Source organism: Osmerus eperlanus, chromosome 1 (assembly GCF_963692335.1).
Source record: "Osmerus eperlanus chromosome 1, fOsmEpe2.1, whole genome shotgun sequence".
Classification (NCBI taxonomy): domain Eukaryota; kingdom Metazoa; phylum Chordata; class Actinopteri; order Osmeriformes; family Osmeridae; genus Osmerus; species Osmerus eperlanus.
In genome coordinates this window covers 16315494-16342032 of record NC_085018.1, presented here as the reverse complement: position 1 = coordinate 16342032, position 26539 = coordinate 16315494, and the positions used below count along the sequence as shown (strand labels likewise).

Genomic DNA, 26539 nt, shown 5'->3' with positions numbered 1-26539 from the left:
AACATTTTCAACGTGAAATTTTATTTAGTTGCAATTACGTCTCACAGAGATTGTTGTATGTCAATACAATAGTATTTAGTAATGTAAGCAACAGCTATGAGTAAAATAAAATATTTTCAGAAGTACACATAAACACAAAACAATAGACAAATAAATGGAAACAAAGGATCAATATGAGGTACATCTCCAGGTACATAAGGATTTGAACGAATGCTCTTAATAGTAACACAAGTAAGGCCACTGTGTCCTGTACCCAAAGAGGGATATTGTGTGACACCATGTTGACCATAACTACTCTTAATAGCTGACACTGTTGCATGCAAAAAATGGACCATTCATAAACTAAAGCAATGTCATTGAATTACCTTTTTCTGCTACTTTAAGTGATAACCGTGCCAAACATGCCCTGGGATGTAGAGATGTGAAATTGCGCCCAAAAAAATGTTTTGTTACAAATGCACTAACCTTGTACTAAATCCCTGTACTGTTTGCAGACATCTAAAGAGCATCCTCATTGTAATAGAAACACTTGTTCCACTAAGGATTTTCCTCACAAAACAGAACGTCACGAGGCATGAATAGGTGAGGTTAGAATCATACTGCATTCTTTTAAATGTATTCTTAATATTGCAAAGATAATACATTTTAAAAGAAGATCTGAAGATAGTTCATATGACGGTTGCAAAGTTGGTTCCTTCTGTACTTTGACATGTATGGGTAATGTTTAATGATTAGAAATTATGACTGATTACATTCTAGGAGTGTGAAAATCTAAATTTTGCCACTGTCTCGTCATTTTAGGAGCTTTTTGTACAATGCTACTGTATGCAGTTACTGACATGAATGTTTCTTTTTGCACTATACAATCACATATGACAGACTAGATTCATTGTGTGACATTTAAGTTACAAATGAAGAACACTGCTGTTGTAGGTTAGTGTGACCGTTCAGGCTGTAAGAGACTTTATGTTTTTAATTGTTTGCATTCAATATTGCTGTTAACATTCTGCATTTGAAAAACCTTCCCATTTTGCATCATACGTATAGATTAAAATGCTTGACAGGTTATACAATTAAAGTATTCTACATTGTAAGGCAACCCAGGTTTATTTAATAATTTCACAACCTGTTGATGACATGTTCTTAAGATGTGAAAACATTGCATGAATCAAAAATCTATAAAAGTATTAACTTATTCCGGATCTTAATGAGCATTTGCAGTAAATACCTACAGTACAGTTATTGAAGGCATTTTATAGAGTAAATATAAACAAAAAGTACATGAAACATAACTGCACCAGTCGTTTTGGATCCTGGCAGAAATTACCTTTAGAGTTCAGACCTGTGAGACAGGAAAATAAAGATATCAATGAATTGGCATAACATTGGCAAAACATACTTTTCAAACACACAGAAGTCATTAAACCTTTGTCTATACCAAACATTTGCAATGAAAAAAGGAAAAATAATAAACAGTGTGGAATATGAAAGTGAAGTCTTACTAGACATCTTTGGTATCCTGATTGGGCCACTGCTGTTGCCATCCCCTCCATCACTTGACGTCTTGATCTCGATAAGATAGATCCCCTCTCCAGAGGGGATCTGCAGCACCACACTGGTCCTGTTGGTCTCTACCACACTGGTTCTTCCATGCCAGTTATGACGGTACACAACCTGGTTTGGGGTCACAATGGGAACACTTTCTAAGGATCAATTTCTCATTTCATAATAAGTCCACTAAGCCAAAACAACTTGAAAATCCCTTTTGATAATAGTAACATACAATTGAAAAATGCATAGTACTATTGATTTTCTGCAGTTAGATTTGTACAAGGACTGTTATAAATGTTAAATGATGGTGTACTAATGTAATGCTAATGCTAGTTTGGTAGTATGTGGTTGTCTGTGGCACTGCATGGCCTCTGAATGTGAGACTTCATAGACATCATGCTGCTGCTCTATCTATAGAATCATACATCCGTCCTCTTTACAAAACATCCTTCCAATAGATCAAAAGTATTTTTTTGGACATACGGTACCATAAACCATACAGTGAGATAATGCACGTATCAATATAGATCAATGGTAAAAAAATAAGAAAAAGGATTTGCATGTCCATTATAACTGTATATTTTCAAGCAGACTTGTTTGCTATATGACATATCAGAAATGTAGCAAAGAGAGAAAAAACGACTTTGTTTGTACTGACATACAAACAGCAGTACAACAAATCACTTGTAAAGAGTCTAACACATATGTCTCTTATCACTAGAAACAGATCGATTAATTTTGAAGGGTCAGACATTTCCAATCTAAAACAGGACACTGGAGGTTTGAGGTCTATATTTCAACTGGTATGGAAGACCCATTTATTAAGCTGATAGCTTCAAAGGCTAAATTTGTTTCTGAAGTTTCATATTTTGTTACGCTGACAAACTCACCTTGTATCCTGTCACTGCTGATTCATTTTCCATTGCCTTGACATGCTCCCAATTTAGAAAGATCTTGGAGTTGGTCAAGTTCCACTCAATGTTCCCTGGAGGCTGGCTTGGTGCTGAAAAACATACATTATTTTGCCATTTGATAATCACAAATCCATCAGAATTCATTTAGTCAACATTTGCAGTTACAGCTGAATCACAGGGTCTTTAAAATCCCCTCTCCTCTGACAAGAATGTGAAGGTCTGACTGATATCAGTCAAATGCAATAGAGACTCAACCAATACTATGGAAATAAGGGTTCTGTGTCAAGACTCCATATGATTTGGGGTAAGATGAAACCTTGCAATATTTCTTCTGTAAGAACAAGTCATTGTATACCACACAATTGGATTGAATACAAACTTATAGTCTTGGATTTAGTCTTGAAAGCTGCTATCACAGACTTGATATTGCACAAACCTTGCTCTGTATCACATGGTCTATGCCAGACAAACACTCAACAGCCTTCGCTCGAATGAATATTCTAGTCCCTCTTGAGAAACAAGAATAGCAAGGGAGGAAAATGTGTAAATTGGTGTCTGAAGGTTGTACTCACGTGGCTTCTTGGTGGTGACGTTGACAGCAAGACTTGAGGGTCCTACTCCTGCACTGTTCTGGGCCCTGACTGAGATCAGATACATGGTAGTGCCTTTAAGCCCAGAGAGGAGGGCAACAGCTTCAGTGGCCCTCAGTCTGTCTGCATCACTCTCCTGTGTCCCCTCCTCCCAAAAAAGCACCTAGAACAAAGGCATGAAGGCTATTTGAGACCTCCAGCTGCATTGGAGACACCTCCAGCACAGTTGTTGTTGATTTCATTCTAGACCTAAGGACCAGAGATGGGAATGACCTTAAAAATTCACTGTAGAGGTCAGGCAACCTGAGCCTTCTACACAGTCGTTTGGGGGTTAAGGACCAAATGTCCTGGATCCACTGGGATTTTAGCATTGAGGAAGGGTGTTTGTTGAGGAGAAAATTGATATATGATGTTCACACTTTTGAGAGTTTTTTTATTTTATAGAACAGCAGTAATGCAGCCAGGGTATTAGGCTCCTTGGGAGACTGGAACAGCTGTGAACAGAATTTTCATTCCCCTGATTAGACTGTAAAAAAATTTTTTTTTACAGGCAATTTTTCAGGGTCGGAATTTTGTAGACTTTTGCCGGCTGACATTATATTCAAATCAACAGCAGCTCATTGTAGTGTCAATCATTATGAAGTGAAATCATATGAATTTGGTTGTTTTCCATCTAAATGTTGGTGCAATGTTTTTTCTTTACCTCATATCCAATGACCCTGCTACTGCTGGCCCCATTGGGAATTGGTTCCCAGTACACCTCCACTTCAGAGGCAGACAGGGTCCGTGCCCACACTTTGGATGGGGCCTCCGAAGGCTCTGAACACGGAGATATGATATAAAGTTAACATATGAGAAATTCAAACACTGGATGGTTCTATTCCGATTTCAACAATTGAAGAAAAACGATTTAATTTAGATCTTGACTAGGAGTAGACTAACCGTCTTCAGCAGAATACACTGATATCGTCTGGCTATATGGACCTTCTCCTCTGTTGTTGTAGACCCCAACTTTGACCTCAAACTGAGACAGGGGTGGGATTGTGTCATTCCTGTAGACGTATTTGGAGACGTCGGGTGAAGATCCCACTGTCTGGCTCCAGGTGGTGGTGCCAAGTGGACGAAAAGCCACAACATATCCAAACCCCTCTCCATTCTGTAGCTCCTCTGGTATGGGCTAAGAGAGGGAGAAAATAGTCTGTGGGTTGTGTTTCCATTTTTAACACTTTGCTCGCAATGATAAGGAGTGAAGAAAATTATCATCTTTGCTGTGTCTATCAGGGTGTTAAGATTATAACAATACAACACACTTTTTGTGGTTGTTAGCATAAATATGTACACATGCAAGACCATTTTCTCCACCTCTGCCTTTTCATTTTGATTCAAACACCAACTATTTACGGAGGCAATTAGTGAAGCAAGACAGTTCTGACTTTAATTAAACCCTCTTTAATTGAAGCCGTGTCACCGTGGAGAATTCTATCAAAGTCTTATGCATGTTTAAATGACAGATTGGAAGGAAAACATGTCACAGTGAAGTCCTTCTTACCTCCCAGACTATGACAAGTTCTCCTCGGCTTCCTCCACCTCCACTGACATTAGCTGGTGCAACTTCAGGAACTAGATGGGTAAAAACCCATTCAAAGTGTGAAACACATGGAACATGACATGGTGGAGCATGTACATCCTGGAGGGAATGGAATTCTGAACACAACAGAGCTCTAATTCCAATGTATTTCAAATGAGCATAGCAGAAGACTGACTTTCGGATCAAATTGAATCTAGCTTGACACATGCATGGCCTAGTGTGTAAATTTGTTGCTGCCAGTACAGTATGTCACCTCCACATGTGAGGCACTGCAGGAGCCCTACTCCCTTGTGATTTACTCAGCAAGGCGGAAGCACTCTGCTAACCCACTCAAAATAGACACTTTTAAGTCATGGCCTTGTGGCATGCGGGGGTATTTCACATGGTTCCTGTTGATGCATATATAAATTAATTACAGTAGGGTTCCAGAGTGCTGGTGTTCTCAGCATCGTAAGGTATTATGTGTTTTGCTCTGGTAATTCTAATCTGATACTCATTAGCATAACCAATCACTTAAGATCATCATTCAAATACAATTATTACACTCACTCTCTTCTTGAATCTTTATTATATAATTAACCTTTGAAGTGGTGTCAGTTATATTCAACATTTGATATTGTTTTTATCAATTGTAATAATTGATATGGTACTGTATTTATAGCCAGTGGATGAGTGGAAGGTTTTATATTGGTGCCATCCATATGGAGGATTGATCATGCAGATGACACTGATAACAAACTAAAATTACAATTTAATCCACCACACAGGATAAGGAAGGACAGGAGTGTCCTGAACTGTACCTGCTGCTTTAGTTCGAATTTGTTTGGATGGTGAGCTGGGCTCTCCAACACCCATACTGTTGATTGCCACCACCCTGAATTCGTAATCCACCCAGGGGTTTAAATCTATTACTGTTGCATGCAACATCTGTCCAGGCACAGAATCAGGAACTAGGATTAAAAGAATTTAGAATTGAAATACACATTGATTTTCATCCACCAAAAAGGTTACATTCACATTGCATGACAAATTTCAGCATACATTTGTATACATATTCGCCGTTGTTATACAATTCTCCACATTAACATATAACAATTACTACACATTTCTGAAATCAACATTTTATGACTACTGTATTGTATATAAAGTTACGGCACTTCTATTTGAATACATTTCTGACTTTCTGTTAATGCTTTATCACCTGTCTTGACAGCTTGCCAGCCTATAGAGAAGTGGGCCCTGGCTTGTACAGTGTACATTGTGATTGGGCTGTGGTTGTCAGGCCCACACTCCCAGGTGAGTGAGGCAGTGGTGTCAGTAATCTCACCCACACGCAGGCCTAGTGGGGCGCCAGGGGGCCCTGAAAGACCAAGAAGAAAAGGACATGCACTTTCATCAGCTCTATTGTATAAACCGAATAAAAGGTTATAATGTTACATGCAATGCAGGAAAGTCTGTGTGAAGCTTTTCACAGTTATTTCCCAGCAGCATATCTTAGAATGAGTGAATAAAGAATATGAAATAAGAAGTGTATTACAATGGGTTTAATAGAAACATAAAATAGAAAATGTTTAGGTTAAAATATTTGTGTCCCGTGTAAATATTTAGTGTTACAGTAGTGAATGAGACCTTCTGAGAATTATTTAGCAACACGGATAGCTCAGTGCCAGCGGAATGTCAATTTCAATTTTTGGAGCAGCCCGCAACTTTTCAGCCAAGCTATGTTACAGCAATCCTGATCCTGCCAATCGCCTTTGGCGAGGGGGGCCTTCCTCTTTGGCGTATTTTGTGAAACCACTGTCAATCAAACTCGAGCTGGAGGAAATCATGGATGCTCTTACAAGAATTAAGGGGTCTGTTTCTCAAATTTGAATTTCTTTTGTAATGACTGAACAAAAAATATGAACAGAGACAGATAAAGAGTAAGGTTTTCAAATATTTCTTCAGGTAAAGGGCTAGAGCTGGCTTGTAAGGTTGAGACGTGTACCTCTCACAATCAAGTCTGCTGCTGCTGAGACACTGTCTACCACAGTGTGGACCATGCACACATACTTCCCAGAGTGCTTCAGCTGAATGTTCCTCACCATCAGGTCACCTGCTGTAACCTGCATAGAAAGAAAAAAACTTTTCTATCCAGCAAGTAGTCGATACGCACTACTTCAACTTTTGAGCCCTCCTCAAAATAATGGTAGGAGTTAAAGAACAAAGTCTACAGTACATTTGAGAGACAGGACCAGACAGCAATTCGGAGCTGATGTCAAACACCATTTTTTTTTTAAACACATCAAGGAGATTTTACAATAATGCTCTCTCACTGAAATGTCAGTCTTACAGAAGTAACCTTTGTGAGTTGTGTGTGCTCAAGAAACTCCAGGAATAAATACTGTAATTAGACAGATTTGTACATTTTATTCACCAGGCTTCTGGGTGATTTACTCTCTGTGCTCCGGATCCACCTCCATGGCAACATTTTCTGACATGTTTGAAAAATGTTTACATGCTTTGTGAGAGGTTTGTGAACAAAAATCCAATGCTGTACTGCAACTACATACCCCTCCAATCATCTCAAAGTGGTCCTGTCTTTTGAAATCGACGAGTTTGCCATTGAAGAACCACTTGAAGGTAGGTTCCAGTGAGGAGTCCATGGACACTTCGCACGGCAGAACAATGCTCTCACCCACGGTGGCGTCCAAACTCAGGGGTGGAACAGTGATCTTGGTTGGCTCTGTTACAGAACACAGGGGTGGAGCAGAGATCTTGGTTGGCTCTGTTACAGAACACAGGGGTGGAACAGTGATCTTGGTTGGCTCTGTTACAGAACACAGGGGTGGAGCAGAGATCTTGGTTGGCTCTGTTACAGAACACAGGGGTGGAACAGTGATCTTGGTTGGCTCTGTTACAGAACACAGGGGTGGAACAGAGATCTTTGTTGGTTCTGTTACAGAATTCAGGGGTGGAACAGTTATCTTGGTTGGCTCTGTTACAGAACACAGGAAGACACAGGAGTGTTGGAGGAGTTTTTCTGTTTATGTATGGAAGCACAGATATAATGTAGTCCTGAAAAATGAAACAAAATGAAACATTTTCAAAGAAGAAACTTTCTTGATGTGATTAATTGACACGTAAAGTCTTTCAAAAAATAAATAGAAAATGGTTGTTGAGGAATTGAGACTCAATAATTAAACAGACAGTACTACAATTACTATGTCAAATTAGAAAGAAAGAAAAAACTCTCTTAACACTTGGTTATTAAAACTGAGCCAGATTGTGAAAATGCAACAGTAGCATATTCTTAAATTAACATGCAATGACTTACTCAGGAAGTAAAGACAATTCTTAAGCCAGTCCTATACATGTAGATGCCAAGGATTTGTTTCACTCTGCTGTGTGAAGAATAACTCACAGCTGACAAAACCATGGATGAGTTATGCCTCTGTCAAATCAGCAGGAACATAAAACAACTATACATTTCATTATCAATTTCATGCTTGGGTTGTTTTTTCTCCCGAAAACACAGCTTTAAACCATCTGTTTAACAGGTAATGAAATCTGTGGCTGGGAAAGTACCTTTCACCACCAGTGTGCCAGTACTGCTTGACATGCCAAAGGGGTTTCTAGCGACACATGTATACCTCCCTCCATCAGATTTGCTTATGTTAGAGATTCGTAGAGTGCCATCTTCCATAATGGTTCGTCTAGGAAAGAAATAACAGAAAACTACTGTTATCATATGGATTTAATATAAATGACAGGGATTCCTTATAATAAATACTCATGCCTCACTGTTAAACATTTGATGAATCCTAATAAGTGTTGAAGTACCTGAACAGGTATGACCTCATTATATATATATTTATGTAATTATGTTTTTGTCATATCAAATAGCAACTGGCTTTGCCAGGAAACTGAATTCCACATTTTGGAACAGAGCAATTATCTTAGTTCAAGCAGAACAGATTTGCTGTAGGGTTGGTGTGATATTAAAAGCACAAAAGATTGAATGTGTATATTAATAGGATACACAGCGGGATACTAAGACCAATGAGGATGGCAAGAGAGGAAGAGTGATACATCGTAAAGAGATGATTCCATTCAAATGAAATCTCTACCTACAGCCTCATCATTGTACAATGTGTGGGAGATGTTATCAACACAATAAAAGCCATTTCCAAAATGTAATGAAAGAAGATATGAATATATAGAACCACTAGACTTGAAACACACTGTCAGGACTGACTGAAGAACCAAGGAATGTGGAGGCACAATAGTAGGGAGGCACGTGACTAAGATACTAAGTAGAGAAGACAGCTCTTTGTTATTATTTTATTGTCAACACTATTGATTTGCAGCATTTCCCTGTTAGGTCTGCCAGTGGGTTCTGTTGGGTGAATCCGCCAGTGGAAGTTTGTAAACAGGCTGAATTAGAAAGGGCCTTGTATTTTTATGAAAAAGTAACATATTGAAAATCTTCACACCGAACGTTTGAGGGAATTTCTAAATGTTGGAGGCCAAGGTACAAGCAAATATAAGCACATTCATAAAGTATGTTAACAACATGACCTTCTGTGACCTTCTGATGTGGTAAACCAAACAAAAAAATCTAACAGTTCCAATATAGCTGCTAATAATAAATACATTCACTTTGCTTGAGCTCATACCCAAGGACCAAGTCTGACATCAGTGCTGTGTGCAGATTTATTGACAAATGATCAAACACTGAGTGATGGAAGCACGCTGAGAACATGACTTGAAGGGGCAATGAGCTGATAAACAAATAAAAACATAAAGAACTATCTGCTTTGCGAACAAAGTCTGTTCCATGGCATGCGTTTCTTTTCTCGTCATGAGCACTGCCTGTGTAATCACTTCTTTCTCCTTCTCCCAGTGACCGTAGTGTGAAACATGATAACTAATCAATTGCACCGCTTAATGAGGTAGGTCCAGTGAGTTACAGAAAGGCTATGAACATGTGGCAGCACGTATTGATGTGAACTAAAGCCCTAAAACACATATCTCCCCAAGATTTCTGTTTACACTTCATGTCACAGAATTATTTAACCAAATTCCTAGATGCAAAATTAAAACAACATATGGCACAGTGTTAGAGAAATATTGTACATTCATAAACACGTTCCCAGCTTCTCTCTCTATCCTCCACACGTCCTCTCCCCAGTCTGTTATCAAAGTCAAACTTGCTATTCTGACGCCTATGTATGTAAAAACTTGTACAGAGCTAAAAATTCTGGACAATGGCAGGTGAGGGGATCAAATGTTTATTACTGGGAGTCAGGTGGCTGAGCGGTTAAAGAATCGGGCTAGTAATCAGAAGGTCGCTGGTTCGATTCCCAGCCGTGCAAAATTACGTTGTGTCCTTGGGCAAGGCACTTCACCCTACTTGCCTCGGGGGAATGTCCCTGTACTTACTGTAAGTCGCTCTGGATAAGAGCGTCTGCTAAATGTAAATGTAATGTACTGGAAAATCATGGGTCACAAAATGGAAACCAACCTGGTTCAATCCCTTTTGTTATACAACTGCTCTATCTCTAACTGACCATTTAACAATTCAAACTATGTACTAACTTGGTAATGCATTGTGTAGATCTGAGGCATTGACCTCAGAATAGTTAAATTTGATCACAGATAGTACAACTATATTTATCATTGATGCTATGTTGCTCTCTCACTCTTTGTCCTTCTACTGATTTATCTCTATCTCTCTTTTCTTCTCTTATACACAGATAGAGCAATGGTAGAACCGAAAGGCCTACAAAAACACTTACACCAAAAAATTGCAACCTTCCCATGACATCTAAAGTCCCCGTGAGTAGAGATATAAATAATGATGAGCCCAGGAGAGTAACTTGGCCACAGGAGGAGGCCCCTTTAACATGTACTATCAATGGCATGAGCAGTGATGCGTAACACACTGTACCTCTTGCTGTCCTTCAGGAACTCGCCTCCTCTCCGCCAGGAGATGGCCGCCCTGGGGGACGCATGAGGATGACACTCAATGATCACCTCGCCCCCTCTCCGGATCAGCAGGGACTTCTTCACAGGACTCTTGGAGAAGTCCGGTGGAGAGGCTGACAAACAAACCTTGGCTAAGTCATTTGGTCCCAAACAGGAAGTGACATCAGCTCTCAGCCAAATGATCTAACACATTGTCAGTATTTTTATATTTTTATAAATACCTTTCTTAACAAGGTGGTCATGAAACATGTATAGCTCAATGCGTGCTCAATGTGCTTTCTTCTTGCTTCTACAGAATACATTTCTGGACTTTCGTTCCTATTATAGTTATCTGAAGTTGTATGTCTTGGCCTCTTCTATGCCTTGACCTATGGCTTCATCTTTTGTAAAGAAGAGAAAACAAACACACATGCTTACCTACAACCTTCAGCTCAGCACTAGCATAAATGACCCCGTGGTCATTCTCTGCCAGACACTGATACATTCCAGAGTCTGTGAGGCTGATCCTGGATATGGACAATCTTCCTTCTTCTACAAGTATTCTGCCCTAGTGACAAAATCATACATGATGTGACAAATGAGTGATAAAGCTATAAAGTAGCTTTTCCGGCTGCAATTTGAAACCTAGGAGAATCCATTTCAAAACTAATGTAGGAGAAGCTTTCACTTGTTCATTTTTTTTGCCGTACATTTACCCAAACAAAAATCCATCTGTCAGTGTATGCCTAAGTAAAATGGATATCATCTTTCTGATGATTATAACCTTTCCAGGAAAGATTGTTTGGGGTATAATAAATGGCTTAGTGTTTGATCTTGTGTCTTTGATCTGATATCAAAAAGGGTCTTGAGATGTGTAAAACAGTTTTTTATAAGCAATGTCCCACAATGTATAATATACCCCATTTTAAATCTTACAGTAATACAATGTCAGTCCCTCTCACCTCTGTTGCAAGGGCACTCCCATTCTTCAGCCATCTGTACTTAGGTTTTGGTTTTCCACTGGCCCTGCACTCCCACAGTAGATTAGCCTCTATGGCCATATGAGCATCTCTCAATGTTTGCATCCAGTGTAGATGGTCAACATCTGGGGAGTTAAAAACATGGATATTTGTTGAAAAAATTGGAAACACTTTGTTTATACAGATTGTGTCCACAAAATTGTCTTGGCTTACATCGGTTTGGCCTAAATGTTACTAGAGCACGAGGGAGCTAAATGTGGATGCATGGAAATAGTCTTATTCTACTTCCATCACAAACTAATAGCAGCATTCAAAATGACATGGGATATCTTATCAATTTAATAATAACATAACAAATAGATACGATAATACTTTCTTCCAAATAGCCCTTTTTTTGCCTAAGACATGACTTCAAATTCAATGTTATATAACATTCCGCGGAAGCAACCGTCCGACGCGCACGCCTCCGAATCTTCCATTATCAGGTGATATTGTACACCTCGTCGGGCATCATCCCTTACATATAACATCACCATTGTCTTTAAGCTTTGTGATCATTTATAAGCATTTTATGAAAATTTTGTGAAATGTAAATGGAATGGCAGAATCTTTGAGTTAAAAAAGTTTTACTATATGCACTAAGGTTTTATTGCAGTCAATATAAAGAGTCGCCCCAAATAAAACCAAAAGAAGAACATGGAATATCAGTATTTTAGTAAAGGTGAAGACCTTACTTTGGAACACAAGCTGTCCTTTGGCAACACTTCTTCCTCTAGAGTTCTCTGCTGTGCATTCGTATAGACCAGCATCCTCTGGGCGGAAATATGGAATTTCCAGAACCCCGTTGGAATGGTTAATTTTGATCTTGCCGGGGAGGGGATTCCCATCGGCTCTCCTCCATGTAATGGAAGGCACTGGGCTGCGCAGGAAGGACACGGGCGGTCACATAGACCACATGCTCTCACTGATTCTTATTAAGACATTGGTTGTCAGACTGCTCTGAGGCATGGGGGATGCCTGGCCAATTTACTGACAGTTCACAGATCGCATACATTATATTCCGTTATGCAGAGAGCACAAAGTTAAGTTACCAAGCCAAAACTTACTTTCCTAAGGCAAAGCATTCCAGTTTTACTGACGACCCTTTGGTAACATGTAGAGTTTCTGGGAACTGAACCTCAATTTTTGGTTCATACTCTCCCATAATAGCTGCAAAAGGAGATGCATATGTAAATCACAAGACAGGGATTTGTATTGTCATATAAATCATGTAAATGCAAGAGCTCTGGCATAATGCTGGTACAAAGTGTGACTATCCTGCATGATGATGTAGCTTACAACATCACTTAGTTAAGAGGTTCAGTGAGTTTGAATCACATACAGTCTCTGCATCAACTTCAATAGTAAGTAGTACACATACTGTAACGTGGTAAAAAAATGTAAGCAAACATCCTGGAGAAAGAAACTGTATACATGTATGTGTGTGCGTGTGTAAGAGTGTGTGAGTGAATATATATATATATATACTGTGTGTGTGTGCTTGTGTGTTCATGGCATTGTGTGAGTGCACTTAGCAATTGTGGCTATGCAAATATATTCCTTCATGCGGAGAGAGAGGGCTTTTCAGACACACAGTGTTGAGATTGTAGACACTGCAGAGCCGGGCTCCTGAGCAGCAGCAAAACAAATAGTGTCACACTCAAGACAACTGATTTATCTCCTTAGCATTCCCTGCCTGCTGCAACAGAAGCTAGTTTAGCACCCGGGGTAAATAAGAAGCAGCCGAGCATGCTCACCATCCAGGCGCAGCACGACGGGGGTTGGCGAGCTGTACACGGTGGAGTTGGTCATCATGTTCCTCACCACACATGTGTAGTTCCCCACGTCGGAGGCCTCCACCTTGGCTATGTACAAGTTCCCTGTACGCTGGGAGACGAAGCGACGAGTGTCCTGCTGCAGGAAGCTGGGCCGTCCGTTGAAAATCCAGGAATATTTGATCTCTGTGAAAGAGAAGAGCAGCAGAAAACTCTGCCAGTAAGTCACAACTATAGTATCATAGATTTCAGCAATGGAGAAAGCAGGAACACTGCATTGGCTTCAGTCTCTACTATAATTTATTATAGTTATAATAAATTTCATTTTGAGGGCATCTGACGTCAAATAATACCATATAAAAAATAACAAGCAACACATCTCCCTCCCACTCCCATTACAGTTTTTCTCAATTGCTAAAACGCTAAAACCCATTGGCTGAACAAAGTTCTCAGTTGCCTGAACTCATGTAGCTAATTGTGCCTGTCTGTTGTCAATACCTTAAACCATTTCACATGGTAAAACACAATTTGCAGATATCACTTAGACTGTTCAGCAAAACTCTAAACACATTCTAATTTTTAAAACACATTCTGCACTCTAATGCACATGTCATCCATACTGGTAAACACAAATGGCAATAATCAAATACAAATAGAGAAAACATGTCATTGACTAAACACAACCACTCAAAATTGATTTAACTTGTTTCAAATGATGTGACACATCATTTGTGACCAATGTGTGATGATGTGACCAATATAAGCCAGTTCAGAGAGCAAACAGGTTGTTGAAGGTGGGAAAATATTGCTTGTGATGTCGACCAAGTGCTCTGGCATAACCCAGCCCAAAGACAAGAAGAAGCACATTGATCACATGTTTACTCCTTAGATTTTTGTCCCTTTCAGTATTGCATACTGTAGTACAGTGCATTGTGGGCTGTATACTGTACAATATACAAATTGTATGGCCCTGAACATTGTGCTTTCCATTTGTTACAGTAACAGTACAAGGAGGAGAAAGAACAAAACAATTGCAAAGAGCAAAGCAGAGTAGTAATTTCTGATAAATTTTGAGCTACTATGATATATGAGAGAGAGAGAGAGAGAGAGAGAGAGGGAGATAGAGAGAGGGAAAGACAGAGAGAGAAAGGGAGAGAGGTATGTCTAAAGACATCAATGTCAAATTAAGATCTACTTATTAAAGGGGCAGGCCGAGGGAGGGAAGGAGAGGCTAGAGTATTACCCTCTGTGATCAGGAACACATTACATCCTGCAGTCAGCCTTTTGACTAGGTAGTCAGTTAAAAAGTCCCACTTGCTTCCTTTAGGGAAACAGTGAATAAAAATCATTATAGTGAAAGTCAGGGCAGACACTGACAGACCTTTCATGATTAGGGACTATTACTGAGTGGTTCTGCTTGAGGGTAGCGGTCTCACAGCAACAGAGGACAAGTAGGCAGAGAATTTAACACTGGACACTGAATTTTGGAGCACCTACCTATTGATTTCTTAAAGTGGCCTCCCATATCAGGTCTTCAAAGAAACTACACAGTATTTTACTTTTTCTTTAGGCATAATCAACTACCAATGTTATTAGACATCAGAAAAACTGAGCTGAGTAATGTCTAACCCCCCCACCCCAAAAAACTATCTAAGTCCAATGGATTTTCTTTTTACTATACCTTGAGAAAGCTGTATTGTGTAACCAAACTCTCATCAAATGAGTCACGTCTATTTGGAGAAAAAAGTTAAATAAAGACTTGGAGGCATTTGGGGGGAAAGTGGGAAAAAGTGTGCATTTTGAATCCCTTGTGGACATTGATTCCGTTAGAAACAGTGAGTGGAGAAATGGTAGTGCGCTGGCGTGAAATTGTGCTGGTGGCGCAGAGTGGCTGCAGGAGTATGGGGCACTTTGAGGGTCTGCTAATCAGCTGCACACAGACACACGCAGACTCACAGCTGTGCCATGGGATAAACGCCCTCCATCCCCCCCCAGCCCCACCAGGCACCAGGAGCCTTTATTACCCACCGATAGGCTGCCCACATAGAGAGGAGAGGAATGTAGAGCATTGAAGGCTTAACAGATGACAGCGTGGTCACAGGTCACATGCAGGGAAAAGTAAGCTTGGAGCCATTAAGAGTGTGGCTATGAACTATGGATGTGAATGAGGAAGGGGGGGGGGGGTTCAGGTGATGGGGTAATAGGGAGGGATCCAATAGGCACCATCATAGATGAGTACTGTATCCCACAGGCGGGGGGGAGGGAATAAAAGGAGGAGAGAGAACATAATGCGTCAAAGTGTGGGACTAAAGAGTGCTCAGTGGAAGAGGAAGGTATGAAAACAAAGAAACGTACCGCTGTTGTAGAGAGATAACGATTATGAGAGTATAGAACAATAGCTAGAGGGCGATAGCGGAAGCAAGGATGATAGTGAAGCTGCAGACAATGTGAGAAAGGTAAGATACTTTTGCAGTGTACCTCCATTATGGGGTGGTGGGCCACATAGCAGAACTACAGCTTGCCCATTTCTCACTGAAACTGTATTCCTTGGCTTCCTGCTGAAATTCTGTAGATCTGTGGGGATGTAAAAACAACAGAGAACTTCAAGGTTCCAATAGTTAATCTGACTCTGCTGAAAGGTAAGGTTCAGCAGGGTGCATTTAATTTTGCATGCTATTTTTCCTCAGTTTAAAATGCCAAAACATTAAAGTTCCCCGCTGACAGGACAGACACACGTGAACTGAGAACAGGTGAGCATTGAATGCCGCTCACCGATCAAGCCCACTTCCACTTTCATTAAATGCTGCTGCTGTTCAAACAGCACCAGATATCCATCCCTTTGGAAATACCAAGCAAATCCCAAGAGAGGGCAAGCAAATATCTAATCTAATTGAAAAGCTTAGAACCTTCCAAAGTATATAATCCTATAATATTAAGTGGTCATAAGTGAAGTAAATTCACAATAATAAATAATACAATAAAAAAGAATAATAATTGTAATAGAAATCTCTTGATTTATCAATCCAAAAATGAAGTGGTAACCAATTCAAATTATTTTGCAGTTAAACAGTTCTCTAACAGTCCTCTTTTGTGTGGAAGCCTCTGCATATGGGGCTCCATTAACATGACTGAAATTGAGGCACATAGTAATAGAAGCAGAAAATGTGTTTCACAGTTTATCTGAATAAGACCCAGCTGGTGTTGATGTTCTCTAGATTATGTGATTTCATCAGTGTACACTGTGTAAGTGCAAAATGATTCTAAGATGCAGAATTACAGTACACTAATCACTAATGCATTATCAAGTCTATTGTGAACCCACTTAATGCTTATTGCCAAGATGGTAATTACCCACACTAACGTCTGTCGCCAAATGAAAACGTGCCTCTGTTAAAAAAAACAAAAACACCTTTGGTTCGAAAAAAAAAACCTTTTCTTGAACTTCAATCAATTATTCATCAAATCACAGACACAAAAACTCAGTTGCAGTATCCTGCAACATACTTCATCCCGTGAACTGAACTTAAAATGAGCGACTCACATGCAAACTGTACATTGGCCTCCCTGCTGAGGACGGTTCCAAATATGTTTGTAGCTATACACTGGTAAACACCACCATGATGGGCAGCATGAGGGATAGTGATCAACAAGTTGCCTTCCACCAGTTTATAGTTAGAGTCCCCGTCAGTGTTGATGTCTCTGCCATCAACTCTCCACCTGTTGAGTGATATACAAACCATATATCATTCAGAAAGCATGCAGAAGCATATTAATATTGTACCTCCCCTCTGTTGACACATTCTGAGCCACCTCAAGAAAGGGGGGGTTACGTAAAAGGAATATAGAAATAGGTTCTGTTATGTTAGAAATGCGTTGTTGATCTTACATCTGTAAAGTTATGGATCTCTATTCGTCAGTTTATGTTTGAGTAGTTCTTGACCCAGGTTATACAAAGTAAATATACTGTCACACATGGCATTGTGCCCACTGAGACCTTGGGTCAAGCCTGCCACAACTCTAATGCCTTCGTTCCTCTCATGGGCACTACCAGCTGGCTTTCTTGTGTAGACATGTACATTCCAGGCATAACGGGTGACATGACACCCATATTTATATTGACTGAAAGGATAGGGGCCTTTGAACGTGACCAGCCATTCGTCCACAGTAACTTCAGACCCAGGATCAAACTAATTGGGCAATCATTCCACCTGCAGGTAACACACATCCCTAAAGACTGCAAGTTTGTCACTCTCGCAAAATGCTGGGCGTATGTCACGGTTATAAAAGCAAACTTTCGTAGAGAATAATGAAAAGTCTTGAGTGACAGGGTTACATGAAATATAGCTTGGCCTTTCTCTTTGTCCCATAAACTACCCACAAATTCCTTTTTGGACTTGTATGCTCCATCTAGAATCAAAAGTCCCATGTATGCATACAAATGTGTCTCATTTATATTCTGCAACTTGTCTCCAAACACAAGTTTCCCTTCCAAGTTTGACATCTCAAGTATGATTTTCTCTATGGACCATGGTATGAATATTTCAAATACAGACTAGATGTCTTGAGCGTGTGTGACAGGGTTCTGGGCAAGCCCTACCATACTACCAGCAAAAGAATGTTATGAAACCCAATTTCCCGCCCATCCCACAAACTCCCTTATGATAACATTCATTGATGTGCTTGATAAGCTACGTCTGAGTTCCAGACCTACAGTCATTACTTTTGATTCTGTCTGTGTTTGTGGAAAAAGAAAGAAACAATGCAACTTCTGTACTCTTAACAGTTATTTTGTACAGTAAAAAAAAGATATTTAACAATTACCAACTTGGTCACTTTTGGTTTTATAGGTTCATGTACACTACGTTGATGATATAATGAAATGTATTGCTGAAACATTTTCAAAAGTTAAATGGTCGTTAAGAGTTATGAGAGTCTGAATCGGGTAAAAAAAGACCCTAACATAACAGAAGGGTTAAGGAAGTTTAGAGAGAAGCACTTACTGATATCCTGGAGGTGGGTTTCCCTTGGCTTTACAATTGAGGAACACCTGGTTGTCTTCAGATCTCAAAGGAAAAATAATGTCACTTGGTTCTTGAGTAAAGACAGGGCCATGACGTGTATTTCTTTCTGTAAAAGAGCACAGTCACCTTTTTTTTGTACTGCACTGTAGCTCTGTATTTCACAAACAGAATATTTAATTGAAATTGTGTAAAATTTGCATTTCAGGCATTGCACTCTACTATAATCAAGACATTATTTTAAGACTGTAGGTGAGGTATTGAGAATTGCACTGCAGTATTATTATGTTTGTACACCATATATCAATCAGCTACAACTGTGATCAAAATGTTTTTTTTGCAATATATATTTAAGCGATTTAAGCATTTTTGTTTTTAATTCACCACACCTGTTAGCTGAGATGTGGTTACTTTGAGATGTAGCTAGTAAATACAGACTGTTTCTTGATTTGGGTTAGCGAAATACTGTATAACTATGTACTTCTGATCATTGAATTCTGCTTTTCTACATATATTAAAACCATTAAATATGTCTAATGCCACTATGTAGAGTACTGAAGCTTTTCCAATACGTACTTTGTATCCTATACATACTTTGCACACCTAATTCACAACAAACTTGGATAATCAAATACGGATGTTTTCTAACTCTGAACTGAACCAGATGCTTGTTTTGGCATGTCCATAATATGCATGGCAGCACTATCAGGTCTGTTGTTTTAATTCTCTCCTGCCAAAATACCAATACTCCAGAGTAATTACTCAATGTTCCACTAATTACTTATCTGAAATGTAGCATTTCTTCAATGAGAGACCCCTCCTCTCTGTTCCCTGAGCTAATTGTCCTCGATAGCTTCAATCGGTTTAATTTTCCCTTTGAAAATCACCTACGTTTTTTTTTACTCTGAGGATGAAATTCATTTTTAAAGGTCTCTCACCTTGACGAGGACAAAGAGAGACACTCCCTCTCGTATCATCATCATTCTAATGAGAGTGGGAGATCTCTTAGCCTCAGGTGAGGGCCTCCTTTTGCGGCCTCTAAGGGAGTTGCTTCATTTTTTACCCTCATCTCAATGTCCTTTAGATTAAACAAATTAATGAACCTTTTATAGCTGGGCTACTCAGCCTGGGAGATGCAAAGGGCTACAGAGAAGCAGTCAAACCTCCCTCTCAACATACAACATGGCCATATAGGTCCTCCTTATGCTCCACCCAGTAAACTTAAAAGGTGTTGACACATGTAGATGTAATTTTCCTCCACAGAGGAATAGAGCTACAACTAAAGTCAAATTCATTGGTTTATTTTATTAATGTTTTCGCACAGTTATATGCCCTAAAGAAACTGCTGACTTAAGATGAAATACTAAATCAATGGAAATGGAACTGTAAATAACACTACAATGGCCGTCTACTCCATATACTGTATACATTTAAATACATTTGTCTGATGGCTTGTAAACATTGGCCTGACAATAATTTATATATGTCAACTTTAAATTCCAAGTTTAAATGCATAGGCTATAATATCCAAAAGAAACATTGTAACATACAGTAGGCTTAGGATAGTCTTACAGTACAGCACTAGCATTAGGGTCACTAAGGTGTAAAGAATGGATTATATCCCTATTCAGGGTAGATATTATGGACCTGTGTGCTGGTGTGTGAAGTGAATTTGCTTCTCTGTGATAAGAGGAGAGATGATATTTGATGGGGATTGTTTCCCAATGTAAGAATTTGAAAGACTTAGAATGAGCCATGATATTGTGTACATTTGTTGTTTGAAGTGAGATTACAGAACACATAACATTATAAAACGTGTTTTTCTATACCTGTATAGAGAAGTTTGTTGAAGTTTTGCATGTGATGGTGCATGTGATGGCTTCACGGTGATACAGAGCAACAGATGACTCACATATCGTAGTGCTGCTGGTTACCCTTAGCAGCATGATACCTGTCTTAAAATGGCATAATCCTCTTTGAGGAGAAAATCATAAAACAGACATGCATAAAAGAGAGCTGAACTCTCCTCGAGAGTGGAGTATGCAGATCAGGTGTGGTATCAAAGGCAACTTTGGGGACATCTTACCAGCCAGGCACTCTTTGAGTGACAGAAGGATTAACAGTTCCCATGGCAACAACATCTTCATTTTCCAAGGTCAAGCACTTTCTTTTTGCTCATCCAATTTTCTGAGAAGGAAAACTTTATTGTGTAAATTTTCAGTTTTTGACTCTAGAAAGAGAGAGAGCTAGAAAGAGAGAGGGAGAGAGAGAAAAAAATACTGGGAGAGAAAGGCAGGGAGTAAGAGAGATTACAAGAAAGAGAGAACAATCATTTGCTGTATATACCAAGCCAGAACAAAATAAATAACAAAACTGGGCTGGAACTTGAACAAAATCAGTGAGACATTAATAATTCATTCACCCAAATAAGATGAGCTGAGATCCCCAGCCAGAGGGGCAGCTACCAGCTGATCCAGAGGAGCTGATATTTAGTGTACATTCTGCTGCTACAATATCTCCCAGGAGAAAGTCAGGGGAGGAGGAGAGTTAAAAGAGACTCACCGCCTACAGCAGCAACAGATGAGCACAGTCTTGTGCCAAAGGCAATGTTTAGATATAGCTAAAACTATTGGTTCAAGACATTTAAACAGGGAAAACGTGTGATACTTTTGCAAATCTGTTCACTCTTCCCTCCACATATTTCATTGAGCAAGATAACAGAAGACATATGATGGGAGACAGATTTTTTGAAGGGCAGAGGATATAGCAGCATGGTAAGACAAACTGTATGCAATTAACCTGGCACATATAGAGAGAACCAGAGTGAGCAATTCATTTGCTAGTGAGGCATTCAATCCACTTCAAATCAGAACAGACATCCTAACTGCAGTGTGAATCATGGGAGGAAACCATTAGTGCTATGAATTCTAAAAGCTAAGATATCAATAGCTCCATAGAGGTCATGTTGCAGTAATATTTATTCACTGTTACTGTAGGATTCATGAACCTATGAGCATCCTTCACTTTAGTAGAGTTATGTTGAACTCACACGAATAATGTTATCCCTCTCAATTACGTTACATCTTATTCTCAATGAAAACTTTCTATTCCAAACTAAACAGATCGTGATGTATGCTTTCTCCCAGACAGTCAAAAATGTCCCCATTAACAGGTTTTACTCAATAAATTAAAAAAGATTAAGTTGAAAGAAAACCCCATTAATATCCATTCTTAGGAACATCCTTGTACTTAATTCTTTTTTAGTATAAGTAATATTACTTTGCTGGCATCTGTTTGAAAGTTGAAATACTGTTGAGTACTAATCAAAATGGGAAAATGTAAGGAGATTATTGTACAGATGAAATGAGAGATGGAATGAGATGAGATTTATATATTTTCTATTATCTACTCTGTGGGAAAAAGAATCCTGACCTTCAGCACTTTATCTTCGCAGTCATCTATTGATTTGGTTTCCGTTTTTTAACCTTCTGCCTTTTTGTTTGTCATTCTGCCTATAAAGTGAGGGTTAGAGTCTCTATCAAGTATGGAAGGATAAGTCAATAACAGGACATTTGGTTGATGTTTTCCCTTATGAGACTTACAGGGATGATATATTTGTGTCATGGATGGAAAACTGATGCTGAAACAATATCCATCTAACAATAGATGGAACTCTCTTCTGACCTATTCTAACACCCCTGGGACGGTGACAATTGAAGGGTTTTCTTCAAAATCCACACTCCAGCGGCAGTCATTTGAAATGGTTCAGTATACAATATTTGCCATTTAACAAGGCATTACAATCAAACATATAATTAAAAGTTAAATGATTATAAGTCTTGTCTAAGTCAGGTTGTGAATAAATCCACAAAGGTTTTGAGGGCACAAGAAATAGTACTTTCAAGACAGATATATTAAATTATTCCTGATCTTAAAATAGACTGTGAGAGCTTCTCACTTTGCGATGACTGTTGCACAATGTTGTGACGTGTTGTGAATGAGATTCAAACAATTAGCTGCACAAACTGCATACTAGGCACTACAGCAGTGCTTAGAATCAGAATCAGATTTTGGTTTTATTCGCCATGTAAGTTTACACTGAACACTGAATTTACTGTGGCCGGAAGGTGCAAACAATAAACATATAAACATATACGGATCTTCAATCAAAAAATATTAAAGTAAAAGATTTACCAGAAAATCAACATGCAGTAGGATGTAGGAAGTCCTCCTGACACTTCAGACTTACTGTATTAGAAACAGGGCTCTGAAGTCTATAGGGACACCACAGAAATCATGGAAGGTAGGCTCATCTGAAGTTTTTGTTCTAAATGTTCACATTCCAAACATAAGATTAATTTTTTTTTTTTTACAAAAGTGTCATAGGTCATTTTGAACCCTGATCAGATGTACTATGTAACTAATTATTTATCTAATTTGCAAAAGTAGATGTAATACAGTAAAAGTCAAAGTAGTATGTATGTGAGTTGTGGCATTAATTTCACAATACCTATGGCATTAACACTCACTGAAGAATCATGGCTATTTATGGATACTTAGTAGATTACAGAGACAGGGGAACTATTGCAGTCCATTGCAGAGGTTGTCTTACAAGCCCCTGAAGCCTTAAGTCATTAGTGTCCCTATTCAGTCAGATGATCGATGCTAATTTATGGTTGCTGCAGTCAGCTGTCCAGTTTTACTCTCAAGCTTATCAACTTAGTTTTGTCTCCCAACTGTACCATGTCCACTCCCTCTGCCATTCAAAATCAGACTTGTGAAGGACTGTTTGCATTTGCCCACAGACAGTACTTTGATTATGCTCAGTGTCAACCCCAGATTCCCGTAAGGTATGGGTGAGATAGCTGGCGCTGTTCCTCTATCAGATAGCACTGCTCTGTTTTAATGATGCATAGGTCCTGGGCATCCTTGGGGACAATGTGTTTCTTGGTCACAGTCCAGAAATTTAAAGTAGTTGCTCATGATCCCCATGATTAATTTATATACCCCAGAAAAAATACAATGGTAATAATTCTTGTGCCCAGCGGACAGTGGTCACAGGTGTTGGAAATACCAAGTGGGATGAAACCGAGCTAATGGTGCCTGGAAGGGAAACGATCTGTCAGGGATAATCCCTAATAACACTGTGGCATAGATAATGCTCTCCCCCCTCTCGATGGTCTATGATATTGAGATAGCTGCAGAGGAATGATTATATGAGTTATGGATATTGACACAAATAAACGTATGCATCTTGACTATTTACTAGTGTAATGTTTATTAGTGATTAACAGCCCACAGTGGAATATCAGAACTAGGAGAACCAGCAGACTTAGTGATCTCTGGTGAGCAGTGTTCTACTTCATTAGCTTCTGAGTAATTGGCTAAGCATGTGACCAATGAAATTAACATTGACAGCCTGCCGAGAGTTAATTAAGGCATGTTTTGGAGCACACCATGGTAAATACAACCATACTGCATCAGATAGTCTTTTTCTTAGGGCAAAGTTTGATGCAGAGGTTAAAATACAAACAAATCCAGACCAGCTATGTATTCTCCCTTTGTCTTTATGGGGTTGTAACTAATATACCTTTTACGGTAAATGTAAATCAGTATACTTATCATATAAACAAGTGGTTGTCTGTTCCCTTGCATACATTCATGATCTAATCACAGCTCGCCTCTCTCAACATTCCTGTAAGTGTAGTGATCTCGGGTTACAGGCCCTCCATATCCAGTCCTGAGGGAACGAGACCCACACTAACACTGATGTCTCTGGCTGCCGCCTTCTGCCGTGTGAAACAGGCACTATGAGAGGAGGGGAGGATATTGGTTTGGAATATTGACATGCTATTGCTCCTGTTGAATTTGAACAGTAAAACTCAACCAATGTGGGACACTGAAAAGGGAACATACCGCATTATCAAGCAAAAGAGGTTAACATCAGGAATTAGGTTGTTGAAACAAGCCGGAATTCATTTTTGCTCTGTACTGTGATCAGATCAGTCTGTAGGTCATACCCATTCGATTTGTGAGTGAGACATTGCTAATCAGTTTCAGGACAGTAAATTCATGTTTTCACAGAGCAATAAAATGCATAAGACAGCACGCAAGGGCATCTAGATATTATAACCCACAACAAGCCATCAATAATATCCTAAACCAGTACTGCAGCTGTTTTGCCTGGTTTCAGCACCGTGAGCAGCACACACACACACACACACACACACACAAATGTGGAACACACATGTCATGGGAAAATGGGATTACTGCAGAAGCAAGCCGAGCTCCTGTACCTGAAGTAACAGGCACAGTTGCACTCATTTACAGTACGCAATAAATCATGAAGCCCAACAGACAACCATAGTTCCCACTGATTGAGTGCTCACAGAGTAAGTGGAGTGAGCGCGCTTCTCTCCCAGCAGCTGATACACAGCAGCCTCTTCCCTCTTCCCTGGGTCTGCCGAGAGAGAGAAGGAGAAAAGGAGTGATACTTAGATAATAGAAAGATAGATAGATAGTTAAGAAATCGATAGATATGAGTGACATTGAGAGAGAGTCAGAGATAGATAGAGAGAGAGAACAGAAAGGTGGGAGGGATACAAAGAGGAAGGGCGAGAGACGGTTCACTGTGTTTGTTGAATCTGAAATCAAGAGCTACTGCAATGGTTTCAGCTTGGTAAACAAAGTACTATGTCTCTGCTACCAGTGTGTAACACAAAGTCTACAGTCTCGGTGGTCACCAGATCCAGCCTCAGTGAGGATTTAACAAAACACTGGAGGCTTCTTACAGTGTAAATTCCAAGACAAAGGTTGATTGGTCAATAAACAGCACGTCCAAATCAAGTAAATTATGCAATATAACGTTACATAATATGGATATAAGACTGTCAGTCCTACCTCATTGAAAATAGATGCTTTGTAAGACAAATACATACAATACTTCTGAGCTATTATCTATGACATTTTCATTTCGATGTACATTTTTCCTTCTGGGTAAACTGCTGTATCGTTAAGTGGTGTGATGCTATATTTTAAATAGAATAGAGAAGGGTAGAGTTAGATATAATAAATATGCATTTACAGACAAGCAAAAACCCAAATGACCTGAATGTCTGTGCTGGCACCACAGAGGCCATTTCCTCATTGCAAGCCGAGTTGTTTCACAAAAATACTGCAGGGAGATAGACCATGCATACAGTGGTTTTAAAGAAAAACACTCTGCATACTTGACAGTGCAACAAGGCTTTTCCTCTCCAGAGAGAGGTCAATGGCTGGCAATTTCATGATAAGAGTCCTAAAGTGAATTACTGAAAAAGGATGAATTCATGTAAAATTATGTAATCCCTTTGGATCTGTTTGTTAAGATGGCAATCGATGGAAAGAGCCCCCACAATAGATGCTTCACAGTGTGCTGAATGTACTTTTATCTTTTGTATGCAAGTGTGCTTTGTTCTGCGTATGTGTGTAAGTTTGCGAGTGCATGTGTTTTTGTATGTGAGTGTGTGTGGTATGCGTACTGTATGTGTACAAGTGCGAAGGTAAGAAGGATCTTTTTCTAACACTCATAAACATAAGCTATTGTATATCTGAATCCTCAACTTAGTGAAGGATGGTGTAAGTATATCAAGTCCATATACTGTTAGTCAATCACCAGCAAGCCAATAAAACACAGACACTTTCATCCCAGTGGAGGTGAAGGAATTTCACAAGCATATTAATGAGGAAATGTGTTTACTGGTCTGGAGGAAATCTGGGATTTCTCATGTGCTTATATTAGTCACGACAATTACATCAACTATCCTTTTCAATTAATTTTTTATTTATTTATCCCAGCGAGGGGATCCTCGTGATCCAACAGTGAAGATTATTTATAAAACTGTATATAAAACAAGTTTTTTGTCACGCATCCTTTTTCTTTTTTAACAGCCTCCACACCTCAACTTAGATTTTAAAAAGCTCACAAAAATCTTACAAAAAGAATGCTTTATTGACCCACTTTCCTTACAGTATGTGCTCAGGTATCAAGTCTTTTGGAAACAGCACTAAGTGCCCAAAGCAAGGGAGTCAGATTTCTGCAGCTCCGGAGATTATGAATGATAGGGAAACTCTTTTTACATTCATTACAGAGTCAA

General features: G+C 39.3%; 1 protein-coding gene across 1 annotated transcript; it reads right to left on the bottom strand.

Annotated features, from left to right (window-relative positions):
* LOC134022353 (contactin-4) lies at positions 1-20810 on the bottom strand. The gene is made up of 22 exons (XM_062463819.1): positions 20491-20810; positions 18387-18513; positions 16928-17103; positions 15865-15960; positions 13369-13572; positions 12679-12781; positions 12307-12491; positions 11555-11697; positions 11031-11160; positions 10576-10726; positions 8211-8338; positions 7196-7368; positions 6631-6748; positions 5845-6003; positions 5444-5593; positions 4605-4675; positions 3998-4232; positions 3759-3874; positions 3038-3218; positions 2442-2554; positions 1503-1674; positions 1-1342 (listed from the first exon to the last, which is right to left on the bottom strand). Exons 1-22 carry the CDS (start codon positions 20549-20551, stop codon positions 1254-1256), a joined length of 3081 nt encoding a protein of 1026 aa, XP_062319803.1. The 5' UTR covers positions 20552-20810; the 3' UTR covers positions 1-1253.
* Positions 20811-26539: the final 5729 nt, after the last annotated feature.